The 12,514-nt window shown below is 40.0% G+C and overlaps 1 protein-coding gene across 1 annotated transcript in view; it reads left to right on the top strand.

The window, feature by feature from the left end:
- The window catches only part of LOC124625459 (small subunit processome component 20 homolog), a 208,888-nt gene that overhangs the window by 183,597 nt on the left and 12,777 nt on the right, over nucleotides 1-12,514 (top strand). Inside the window, exon 31 of the mRNA XM_047149176.1 lies at nucleotides 4,613-4,795. Coding sequence (XP_047005132.1) covers nucleotides 4,613-4,795 — 183 coding nt within the window. The remainder of the gene's footprint in view (nucleotides 1-4,612; nucleotides 4,796-12,514) is intronic.

Raw genomic sequence — 12,514 nt, 5'->3', positions numbered from 1 at the left:
GATAGAGATAACATCCCATCAGAGTTTCTAAAATTGTTGTGGGAGGTGGCACTCAAACAATTACTCAAATAGAGTCTATAAGACTCAGGACATACCTTCAGACTTTCTAAAACACATTGATCACATAATTCCAAAGATAGCAAGCACTGAAAAGTGTGTGAACTATCACAAAATCAGTGTAGAATCCATCCACATTGCTGACAATATACAGAAAAATGGAACAGAAAAAAATTGAAGATCTCTTAGATGATTGTCAGTGTAGCTATAGGAAAGATAATGGCACTAGAGAGGCAGTCCTAATGTTGCACTTAATTATGGAAGCAAGACTGAAGAAAAATCAAGACACATTCATGGGATTCATCAACCCAGAAAAAGTGTTTCACAATAGAAAGTAGCGCAAGATGTTAAAAATTTGGAGAAAATAGGAGTAAGCTATATGGATAGACTGCTAATATACAATATGTACAAGAACTGAGAGGGAGCAATAAGAACTAAGTTCTCAGATTAAAAAGGGTGTAAGCAGCCAGGAATGCAGTCTTTCACCCCTGCCGTTCAATCTATGCTTTAAAGAAGCAATGACGAAGGGGGGTTCAAGAGTAGGTTTAAAATAAATTTGTTGACGACATTGCTATTGTTAGTGGAGGTGAAGAAGAACTACAGAAACTGTTGAATGGAATGAACAGTCTAATGAGTACAGAATTAGGATTGAGAATAAACTGAAGACAAAAGTAATGAGAGTAGCAGAAATGAGAATAGTGAGAAACTTAACATCAAAACTGATGACAATGAAATAGACGAAGTTAAGGAATTATGCTGCCTCAGAAGCAAAATAACTTAAGACATGTGAAGCAAGGAGGACATAAAAGGCAACTAGCACAGGCAAAAAGGGCATTCCTGCCCAAGATATTTTACTAACATCAAACATAGGCCTTAACTAGTGGAAGAAATTCTCTAGAATATATTGTATCACGGTATGGTAGTGAGTCATGGACTGTGAGAAAACTGGAACAGAAGAGAATTGAAGCATTTTAAATGCAATGCTACAGAAGAATGTTGAAAATAAGGTGGACTGATAAAGTAAGGGGTGAGGAAGTTATCCACAGAATTATCAAAGAAAGGAACAATGAAATTTGTTGACAACTCAAAACTAACCTCTTCCCATTTAGAAATGCTATTATTTGTAATAAATATGTTGTGACAATTGAAATTTGGCTTTATCAAGATTTTCTGCTTTTTGTGAGCAGTCACCTTAATCATTTGGGCTATATGAGCAAATCTCCAGGCCTGACCCAAATTTCAGTCACAGTTTTCACTGATGATTTCTGAACATTTCTCACAAAGGTTCTCCCACTTGGCATGTGGAAATAATTTCACAGGGGTGGGGATGGAGTTGGTGTTGGTTAAGGACTGTATGAACAGGCACTGTCAGGGCTAAATGATAATTGATTTAACAAAATCATCAAGTTGTGTGGAGCATCCAATATCTGTGCATTAGTTGGAACATTACGTGATTAGGAAAAATGCCGAACGATGCTTCAGTTCATACACGAAAAGTAGAAAGCAGAATATTGTACTTCGGTCAACAAATGGGGAAGTGATTTGAAGCCGCCTGAGGTCATGTAAAGCACAACAGGGATGCCACCGAATGAAAGACATGATCCAAAATTTTTTTTTGTAGATTACCCAGGTATTGTTATAGCAATGAAAATAATCAGTTATTGATAATATAATGTAAATGGATACATAAAAAATCTACTCATCAAGTGGTGGCAGGGGAACACACATACAAAAGGATTTAACATTAACAAGCTTCCATAGCCAGTGGTTCCTTCTCCTGACAGAAGAGTTGTAGGGGAAGGGAGAGGGGTGAAGAAAAAGGACTGGAGAGGTTTAGGGAAAGGGGTACAGTTCAGAAAAGTCACCCAGAACCCTATGTCAGGGGAGACTTACCCAACAGGATGAGAAGGAAAGACTGATAGTTCAACAGGTCTTGTTATGGGAGAGGTGGAACATAACGTGAATGTTGCTGACAGGGTGGGCAGTAAAACCAGCTCGTAGTTTTCACAGAACAAATTAGCAAGTTAATGCCAAAAGGCAACAAAATGCAATTTCTGACACAAAACTCTTGTAATAGTGAAATTTTAGTGACTGAAGAGTCAGTGAAGATGGCCATTTTAAATTATTAGAGATGTGGGTAGATGAAAGGCTTTCTTGGAAACATAACATTCAAACTATTTTGCAGAAACTGATTGCTGCCATCTTCAGTGTAAGAATGGTCTCCACTGTCTCTGACACTGAAAATGATGGCTTGTGTACTTTGCTTTCTTTCACTCTATTATCTCATAAAGTGCTATATTTTTGAACAGCTCTGTCCAGTATATTCTGTACCCAGAAAATGGTGGTCAGACTGACCTGCGGTGTTAATTCATGAACTTTGTGTATGTGTCCAGAATGAGATTTTCACTCTGCAGCGGAGTGTGCGCTGATATGAAACTTCCTGGCAGATTAAAACTGTGTGCCAGGATGTTTCGTTTTTGTGTATGTGATTTATGAGATGCCTCGGAGTTCTAACTCTGTCATCCCTGTACATGTATTCCATCATGAGATTTGTTGTTGCCAATATTGACCCATTCAGAAGAAACTGCAATATTCATTCAGTGAAAACTAAATGGAGGAAGGATATGCATGTACGTACCACTCTCTTAAGCAAACAATGGAAAATCCAGGATGGAATGTAACAATATTGTGAAAAGGAAAGTAGCAATTCACCATATAGCAGTGATGCTGAGTCGCCTATTCCCAGCCCCTTACCCCATGGCTCATACCCCTGTAATAGACCTAGATGCAAGACTTGTCGTGTACATTCTCCCATGCAACCTACTCCAGTCTGGTCACAAACATTACCTATCCCATCAAAGGCAGGGCCACCTGGGAAACCAGTCATGTGATCTACAAACTAAGCTGCAACCACTGTACTGTATTCTATGTGGGCATGACAACCAACAAGCTGTCTATCCGCATGAATGGCCACCAGCAAACTGTGGCCAGGAAACAAGTGGACCACCCTGTTGCTGAGCACGCTGCCAAACATTACATCCTTCATTTTAGCAACTGCTTCACAGCCTGTGCCATATGGATCCTTCTCACCAATGCCAGCTTTTCTGAATTAAGCAGGTGGGAGGTTTCCCTACAATATATCCTACATTCCCATAACCCTCCTGGCATCAACCTTCATTAGTCATTTTCCTTTCCCACCCAGCCCCTTCTCTGTTCCCATTCTAACACTACACAGCCCTTGTCCTTCCATCACACCCAGTCTTTTTACTTCTCTCCTTTTCCACATCCCCCTCTAACCACCTCTCTGCTGCCCTCTGTCTAACCTCCCAACTCCACATAGCTGCCCCACCCTCTATATCGACCTCATCCCTGTGCACTCCCCAGCAGCACATCACTATCTGCCACTGCTTCTCTACTATCCCTTCCCCTTCCCCTTCCCCTTCCCGTCCCAGCCTCCTCCTTACCCCTCCCAGTCACTGCTCCCATCATGCAATGGCTCTGCTGCTGGTAGTGTGGCCTCAGTTGCCTGTAGACTGCAGTCATCTGTATGTGTGTGTGTGTGTGTGTGTGTGTGTGTGTGTGTGTGTGTGTGTCGTCGAATTTTGATGAAGGGCTTACTGGCCGAAAGCTATATTTGTTACAGTCTTTTTTTCATGCCTGCCGTGACTCAGCATCTCCACTACGTGGTGAGTAGCAACTTTCCTTTTCATGATAAAAATGTGCACTATTTAACATGTTTCATTTTTAAAAGGCTCCTGGAAGAACTAGAAAAGTATGCAAACCTAAGTTGAAAAGTTTCATTCTGACACACTTCTGGTATTCTGTACAGACTTCCTTGCAGTAGTTGAGAACTTTTCTCTGCAATATTTTGTGTATTCATACACTTCCTCACATTGTTTTAAATTCTTTTGTGTACAGATTTTGTAAGCAGCATTCGATAAACTTTGTACTGTCATGTTTCATGGTCAAGGAGCTTTGGCTCACATAATCCCACAGAACTTGTTAAATAAACAAATAAATAAAATAGTCTGAGACTTAACCACTGAGCTACCGAGACAAGGGCTGTATAGGACTTATGAAATATCCAACTACTAGGAATGAATTGAATTAAATGCACTGAAATGAAATAAATTGATCATTAGGTATGAAATCATTGAAGATGCAGTTATGTGAAATGATTGCACTGTCAACCATTCAGATATGCTGATCATGTTATGTAATGAATATGTCATCACAATTAGAAATTTTTTCTGTGCAGTACTTGAAATCAGATTTGCTCCCTTTTTGAGCAATTGCCTAAACCTTTAGGCTCTCTAAGAGCCCTTCCAGACCTGATTGAAACTTTCATACTCACAATTTCTAGACATTCTGCCCATTCTTACATAATTAAAATTTTGTATTTCACAGTAATGACAGACAAAAATTTCTATGGACATCTGTCATAGGTTTTTAAACATCAGCTTACATTAAGTACTTTTGTTACATAATTTTAATGATGTATTGTCTTGTGAAGTACTACTTCGTTCATTTACATACAAATGTTTTTATCCTGCAGGAGATGCTGGAAGAACATGGTGCACTGTTTTTTATATCTGTTAGTCCACAACTCGTAAATGATGAGTCACCAGACTGTAGGAAAATGGTTGCAAAATGTATCAAGACAATACTGGAACGTTTAGGAAAGAGTGGTCGTAATAGTCTCTTTGAAATAGTCATGGTGTGGCTTCAGGAACCAAAGGTATGTTTTCCCATCTCTGTTTCATGCTTCTTTTGTAATATCTGGTTCAGTCATGTTTCTAATTTTCTTGGTTAAAAGTGCACACACAGTATTTTTAAATACTTCTAACAAACTTTTTATATTCTGTAGCATCTGTTTGTAGTAAATAAGATTGAATTTTGGCATCAAAATCAGCAGAGAAACCTTTGGCATTACAGTGTTACATGCACCTTATTGATACTATGTCTGCTTGTGTCTGTGTATGTGTGGATGGATATGTGTGTGTGTGCGAGTGTATACCTGTCCTTTTTTCCCCCTAAGGTAAGTCTTTCCGCTCCCGGGATTGGAATGACTCCTTACCCTCTCCCTTAAAACCCATATCCTTTTGTCTTTCCTTCTCCTTCCCTCTTTCCTGACGAGGCAACCATTGGTTGCGAAAGCTAGAATTTTGTGTGTATGTTTGTGTTTGTTTGTGTGTCTATCGACCTGCCAGCGCTTTTGTTTGGTAAGTTTCATCATCTTTCTTTTTAGATATACTATATATTTTGATATATAATAGTAATATGGAGTTTTTAGTGACTGTTACTGTTCAAAATAACAACCTGCATATGTAATGAATCCATAATTTGAAGGCCTAAATTATATGTTTTTAAAGAAGCAGTATGTTAAGGTGTGCTAGTACACATAAGAAGGTGATAAGGTAATTGATAAATTCTAAAGTCTTATAAACAGCTGAATATGTGCCAAAATACAGTCCTGCAAAACATGAAATTTGAGCTTTACATGTGTTAAATTATACTTCTCTTTAACCTCATTACTCTATTTTCTAACGTAACAACAATTTGGAAAGGACAGATTGCTACTCACCACATGGAAGAGAAATTGACTCACAGACAGGCACAATGAAAAAGAGTGCTAGAAATGTTCATCATGTCTTTACCATTCTGTGTACCTGTGACTCAAGTCGTCCTCTGTATGGTGAGTAGGAATCTGTCCTTTACATTGTTCTGTTTTGTTACGTGCAAACAGTAATTCATGGAACTGCATCTGTTATGCACCAGTGTCCAAGCCAACTGTTTGCATTACTTTTTCATACAGAGTTTGATTGCTATCAATTGCAGACTACTGTAACAAAAAAAAAAAAAAAAAAAAAAATCTATTAGTGTTGAATAATAAATATTCATTCTTTCCCAATAATGTGTAACAAAATAACATTCTGATAGAAAGGGTGTAATGGAAAAAATAAGTGAATCCTTATTCTATAACAAAGATGCTGTATGGTGAGTGCCTACTTTCCTTCTCCATAATGTTGTTACATCCCAGCCTGGATTTTCCATTGTTTGAATTCGTATTCTGTACTTTAAACTCTTAAATCTTGCAAACTTATATTCAAAGCAACTACAGATGTCATCCTAAGAACTACCATTTGATTGATATGCAGATCTTATCTTGGTAATATTTTATACGCCCCTACATTTCATAGCTTGTACGAAGTTATTCAGTTTATATTGGTAGTCTCCTTTAGATTCTGAACTGAATGATTCTTCAAGAAAGTCAGCACTTGCATTCACTTTGTAATATATTTTGAAGCAAATTCCTTTAATAATTAATGAAGGTCACACAGCTAATGTTGAATGTTGTTGCCTTATTCTACGTATCACAGTAATGATTTCATCATACCGAACAATTCTGTCTCAACTTGACAGTAACTGTTTAATTATATATCATAATTAGTGGCTGCATGACAGCATATTTATCCATGTAAAGAAATTTTGCAGCTGGTTAAAACTGAAAGAAAGAAATCAAAAATCGGGGAAAGTAACAGTCACAATATGTCCTCTCCATTATATCCATCTCTTAACATTATAATGTAAACATTCAAACAAGTAGAATATTTTAAAAATCAAGACCCTTGTGGTGTGTTCACGCAACAATATCATCTCAGACTTCTTGCCACAAGAATTGGCAGTGTATCCACACACACTTTGGATTAACATGACTATAAACCCAGTAACATTTTATTACACCTGGACTATCTTCTAAACTTCATCATCAGAACTGTCTACATCAATTAATTACACCTAAGAAAAGTATCCATACCACACAAAGAGTGGATGCTATTGTGGATGAATAGTTACATAGCTGAACCATTTCACACACACCACTAGCCAGCAATTCCATTTGACTTAAACGTCTTTTGTATACTCAAATCTGTGAGAGAGAAAGTAATGGTTACTTTAAAGATGATATTCTGAAGGATATATTTTGAATGTACAAAAGAAAGGTAGCTTATCTGTCAGCTTTTAAATGTGGCAGTTCTTTCTGCAAAAACCTTAGGGTATAGGACAGACAAGCATGCTTATCCATGGCCACATAATAAGTGACATCATTTTTTGTGTGAAATGTACATGGACAAGAAGAAAACTTCGTGAACTTCCAACAGAAGACTGTGTTATTGCTGGTATTTGTTTTATGGGCATAAGGTCTTTGTCCAAGACATTTTGTATTCCAGTGCCTGGAGATGTCATCAGAGGCTGTAATGACTCAGAAAGCAGTTACAGCCTCAAATTAGTACAGCATATGTATGCACACAATGGTCAGTTTGTGACATCATTAGACCATTGCCTAAGATTGCGATGTCACACCGACATACATAATGGGGCTTGTTGTGGGGAAGAGTTGGCGCTGAATGTTTTATTAGCACTGAGACCCACAACAGCTTGTCTAATTTCAGTCCTCCTCCTTTTCTGTTGAAGCTGTTTTGGTGCTTTCAAATTTCTGTGGCCTTTCTGTACATACTAGCAAAATAATGATTAGATTTTGCTGAAACTATAGTGTCTGAGAAACAAATTTGGTGGTTCTTCCCTGGTCCCAGCGTATGATCTGTTACTGCTGATTTACCCATCTTACCCAGATGATGATTGCTCTTGTGTTCTGTAAGGTGGGTGTTAATGTTTCTTTTTGTAGTTCGTATGTATACTTGACTGCAAGTGCTAGGGATTGCAGTGTTCAAATATTTGCACACCTTGCTAGTTGGTTTTAAACCATGTTTTCAGAGTACTCCGATGATGCTATGAGTGGCAGTATTTACAGATGTGAGGAACACTTTCTGTTTAGTTGGTTTTTCTCATTAGAAACTCTAAACCTTTTAGGCTATAGTGTCATATTTATCTCTTTGCCACAGTAGCTGTTTCTTCTGAAGGCAGCTCTTAATAGACTGAACTCTGTCTCATTCTCATTCTTCACCAATGCTTTTGTATCTCCTCTTTCCTGCTTGGGATACTGGTTGGAATTTTTGTGAAGGTATCTGTCCTTGTGGGTGGGCATTCTGTAAACATAATGCCCTAAATTTATGTCAGGTTTTCTAAGTGTCTGTACATCCAAAAGTAAAATTGACGTTCTTTCTACTTGTCCATAGTGAACATTATATTAGAATTAATATTATTCAAAAAATTTAGAAATTCTGAGAGTTCTTTATCTCCATGAACCCACATAATGAAAGTATCATCCATGTACCGAAACGATTATGAGTGTTTATTTTTTGTCATATAAATGGCTGCTGCTTCAAACTTTTCTGTGTAAAAATTCAGAAAATTGTGCTGAGTGGGTTCCCCATAGCTGTACCTTCAGTTTGGTCATAGAATTAATTTCTTGTCCCATTGAAAGTGAGTTACTATGAGACAATGTTTAAACAGATCTAACATATCATTTGCAAAAGTACTTTCCAGCTGTGAGATTACCTCATTAAGAGGAACTGTAGTTAACAGCGACACAACATCCCAAGCACAGAAGTTGCAATTTTTACCTTAAGATTTCTGTATCTTCCTGGTTGTAACAAATCCCAAATTTTACTGTGGTGCTCTTCTTTCGTCATTACAACCTTAGCGTTTCCTTTTGTCTGCTGAAGTAATAGAATGTCTTTATCAGAATTCAAATGTTGCAACACTTTCATCTCACCCTTTTTTCATATCTGGTGTAGCTTTAGGACATGAAGTCTACAGAAAGCCCACTTACATGGTTACATACTGTCATAAGAATTCCAATCACCATCCCAGACAGAAAATAAGAATTACCAAAATGTTGATGGACAAGGCTAAAAGTATCTATAAACCACTATACTTAGAGAATGATCTAGATCATTTAAGAGCTGCCTTCAGAAGAAAGGGCTACTCTGATAAAGAGATAAATAGGGCACTACACTATAAAAAGATTAGAGCTTCCAACAAATAAGGATGAATGAAAGGGAAAGTTGCTGACAGGCAAAATAAAAAGACAATTACACATAAGCTTTTGGCCACAGCCCTCATCAGAAAAAGAGAAACACACACCATTCATTCACACAAGCATACATGACCACCAACTCCAGCAGCTCGGGTGGAGGGGGTAGGGAAGGGATAGCAGTGTACAGGTGAGGGAAGATGATTGCTTTCTGACGGAGTGTGCAGGGACTCACCAAAAGACATAGCTTCAGAGGGTTGTGGGTATGGGAGTTTGAGAAAACAGAACCTAAAAAAGGAGAGTAGCAGGAAAAGATGGGGCAGGTGCATTGACAGCGTGTGGCAAACAAACAGTTTAGTAGATGGGAATAGGTGTGGGAATGGGATAATTATGGGAGCGAGAATGTGTTGTGAGGATAAATCCCGTGTGTGCAGCTCAGAAAAGCTGGTGGTGGAGGGGAAGATGCAAATGGCTCAGGTAGTGAAGCAGCCATTGAAATCAAGTGTGTTATGTTCAGCTGCATGTTATGCCACAGGATTGTCTACTTTGCTGCGGCTGCAGTTTGGTGGTGGTCTTTCATTCTGGTGGACAGAGGGATGGTAGTTACATCAATATAAAAACCAGTGCAATGATTGCAACAGAGCTGATAGATGACATGGCTGCTTCCACAGGTGTTCTGGCCACTGATGGGGTTGGATAAACCTGTGATAGGACTGGAGTAGAAAGTGCTGGTTGGATGGATTGGGCAGGTTTTGCACCTGGGTCTTCCACAGGGATATGCTCCATGTGGAAAGGGATTGGGATTGGGATAGGAGGTTGGGTGGGTGATGGAACATCATGGTAGGATGGGTGGGAAGGATCTCGGGTAGGATGTCCCTCATTTCAGAGCATGATGATAGATAATCATAGCTCTGGCGAAGTATGTGGTTCAGTTGTTCCAGTCAGGGTTGGTATTGGATGATGAAGGGGGCACTCCTTTGTGGCTAGTTCTTGGGGGTGGTGGGAGGTGTGGAGGTGTGAGGGGAAATGGCATGGGAAGTCTGTTCTGATGGATAGTGTCTGTCTGTGAAGGCCTTGGTGAAACCATCAGCGTTCCGGGCAAGGGAGTTCTTGTCACTACAGATACACTGTTCCCAGATAGTCACACTGTATGGGAAGGATTTTGTGGTGCGAAAGGGATGACAGCTGTCAGAATGCAGGTAGTGTTGGTGGTTGGTGGCTTTAATGTGAACAGGGGGGTGGATGAAGCCATCAGAAAGGTGGTCAGCATTTAGAAAGGTGGCACATTGGCTTGAAGAGAAGGCGAATTGGATGGGAGGGAAGGTGTTTGTGAAGGAATGAGGGTTTGGCCCTGGGTCTAGATTGTGAAGATATCATCAATGAACCTGAACCAGGCTAGGGGCTTGACCACCTTCCAAGGCATTCTGAAAACATAGTAGTGATACAGTGTTTAAACCAACCAGAAAGGTGTGCTAATATTTGAACACAGTGAAGGGTCTACACCCACTGCTTGGCACAGCAGAACTACATAAAATCCCTTGCACTTGTGGTCAAGGATACATATGAACTAAAAAGAAGTAATAACACCCATCTTAAGGAACACAAGAACACTTGTTGCGAGGGTAAGATAGATAAATCAACAGTAGCAGATCATGTGTTGGAACCAGTGAACACCAAATTCATTTCTCTGACACTGTGGTTTTACCAGTATTTAATCATTACTTTGCAATGATGTACAGAGAAAGGCCACAGAAATTCAAAAGCACAAAAGCAACTTCAGCAGAAAAGGAGCTGGACTGAAATAGATAATTTGTGAACCATAGTGCTAAATAAAACAACAGCACCAACTCTTAGCCTGTTTGAGACTGTAACTACTTCCTGAATTATTAAAGACTCTGGTAATGTCTCCAGCACAGGAAGATGAGTCTTATGCTCATAGAAGAAGTATAAACAGTAATGCAGATACTGGGCATGAAAGCTTGCATTATATGAAACAACTATGTGCTTTAGATCATAATTTTATTTGTGTAGTTGTCTTTTGGGTAAGTTCCCTTTGTGTAACTGTCTTCCAGCTAACAGCTTCCGACCCTTTACTGCGATTTTAGGTTTGCAAAATACCCATCTGTTGTCGCCATAACCTCTTCATTTGACTCAAAACGCTTTTACAGCCATGAATTTCTTAAGATGCACTAATAAATGAAAGAAGGTGCCAAACCTGTAGCACTCCGTCTTCAGGCCACAAGTGACCCATCGGGAACATCCGACCACCGTGTCAGCCTCAGTTGAGGATGCGGATAGGAGGGGCTTGTGGTCAGCACACCGCTCTCCTGGTCGTTACGATGGTTTTCTTTGACCGGAGCCGCTACTATTCAGTCAAGTAGCTCCTCAATTGGCATCACGAGGCTGAGTGCTCCCCAAGAAATGGCAACACCGCATGGCGGCCTGGATGGGTATCCAAGTGCCGGCCGCACGCGACAGCACTTAACTTCGGTGATCTCACGGGAACCGGTGTATCCAAGGCCATTGCCCACCGAACCTATAGAGCAGCATCAAATTCCTCAGTTTTATCCCTTGCCAAAGCACAGTTGTGGGCAGGTGCACTGACCTTCTGAAAGGTCTTTTTGGCATTTCCGATAGCACTGCCCTTAATTTTTCCAGCAGATGAAACTGACTTTTCCTCTTTGGTCCAAGAACATAGGCTGTGAGTGCTGATTCACTTATGGCATTCAGTGATGGAACCATGCCTGACTCACAGTAACATATTCAGACAGTGGTAAATCTGGAATGGAACGACTATGTGAATCAGGATAGATTGCTGTTCATCACTTATAGATTGTATTGAGCAGCAGACAGGCACATTTAAAAGTGGTCTTTTGGAATATATGAACTTTGGAATGGTGTCAATGAAATGAGAGAAACACACACACACACACACACACACACACACACACACACACACACACACACACACATACATATTCATACATGCACAATTCACACACATATAGCCATTATCATCCACGTCTACGTAAATACTCTGCAGGCCACTGTACGGTGCATGGTGGAGGGTACCCTGTACCATGACAAGTCATTTCCTTTCATGTCCCACTTGCAAATAGAGGGAGGGAAAAATGACTGTCTATATGCATCTCGGGACGCTGTAGATCCACAGAGTTGAGTAGCAATCTCAGTTGGGGTGGGTAGTGGGCAACAGAGTAAGTGTGATCAGGGAGGAGAGAGACAGCAAAAAAGGAGTGGAGGAAGATGCTGTAATGCTACCTGAAGGAGTGTGCAGGGACATGACAGGGACAGAATGGTGGGCTGCTAGGTGCAGTATCAGGAGAGCTTTGTTGGGGACAGAAGTGAAGCAGAGAGAGGGAAAGAACTATGGAGGGGAGTCTGGGAGACAGAATGCATGTGTGAGGCTAGAATGGTAGCAGGAAGGGGTGGAGGTAGGACGGGGACAGACTAGCAAAGCTTGAGGCCAGGAAGGTTACATGAGTGTAGGACATATTGCAGGGA

This window comes from Schistocerca americana, chromosome 1 (genome assembly GCF_021461395.2).
Source record: "Schistocerca americana isolate TAMUIC-IGC-003095 chromosome 1, iqSchAmer2.1, whole genome shotgun sequence".
NCBI classification, from domain to species: domain Eukaryota; kingdom Metazoa; phylum Arthropoda; class Insecta; order Orthoptera; family Acrididae; genus Schistocerca; species Schistocerca americana.
The sequence above is the reverse complement of the archived record's forward strand: the minus strand, read 5'-3'. Positions and strand labels throughout refer to the sequence as shown.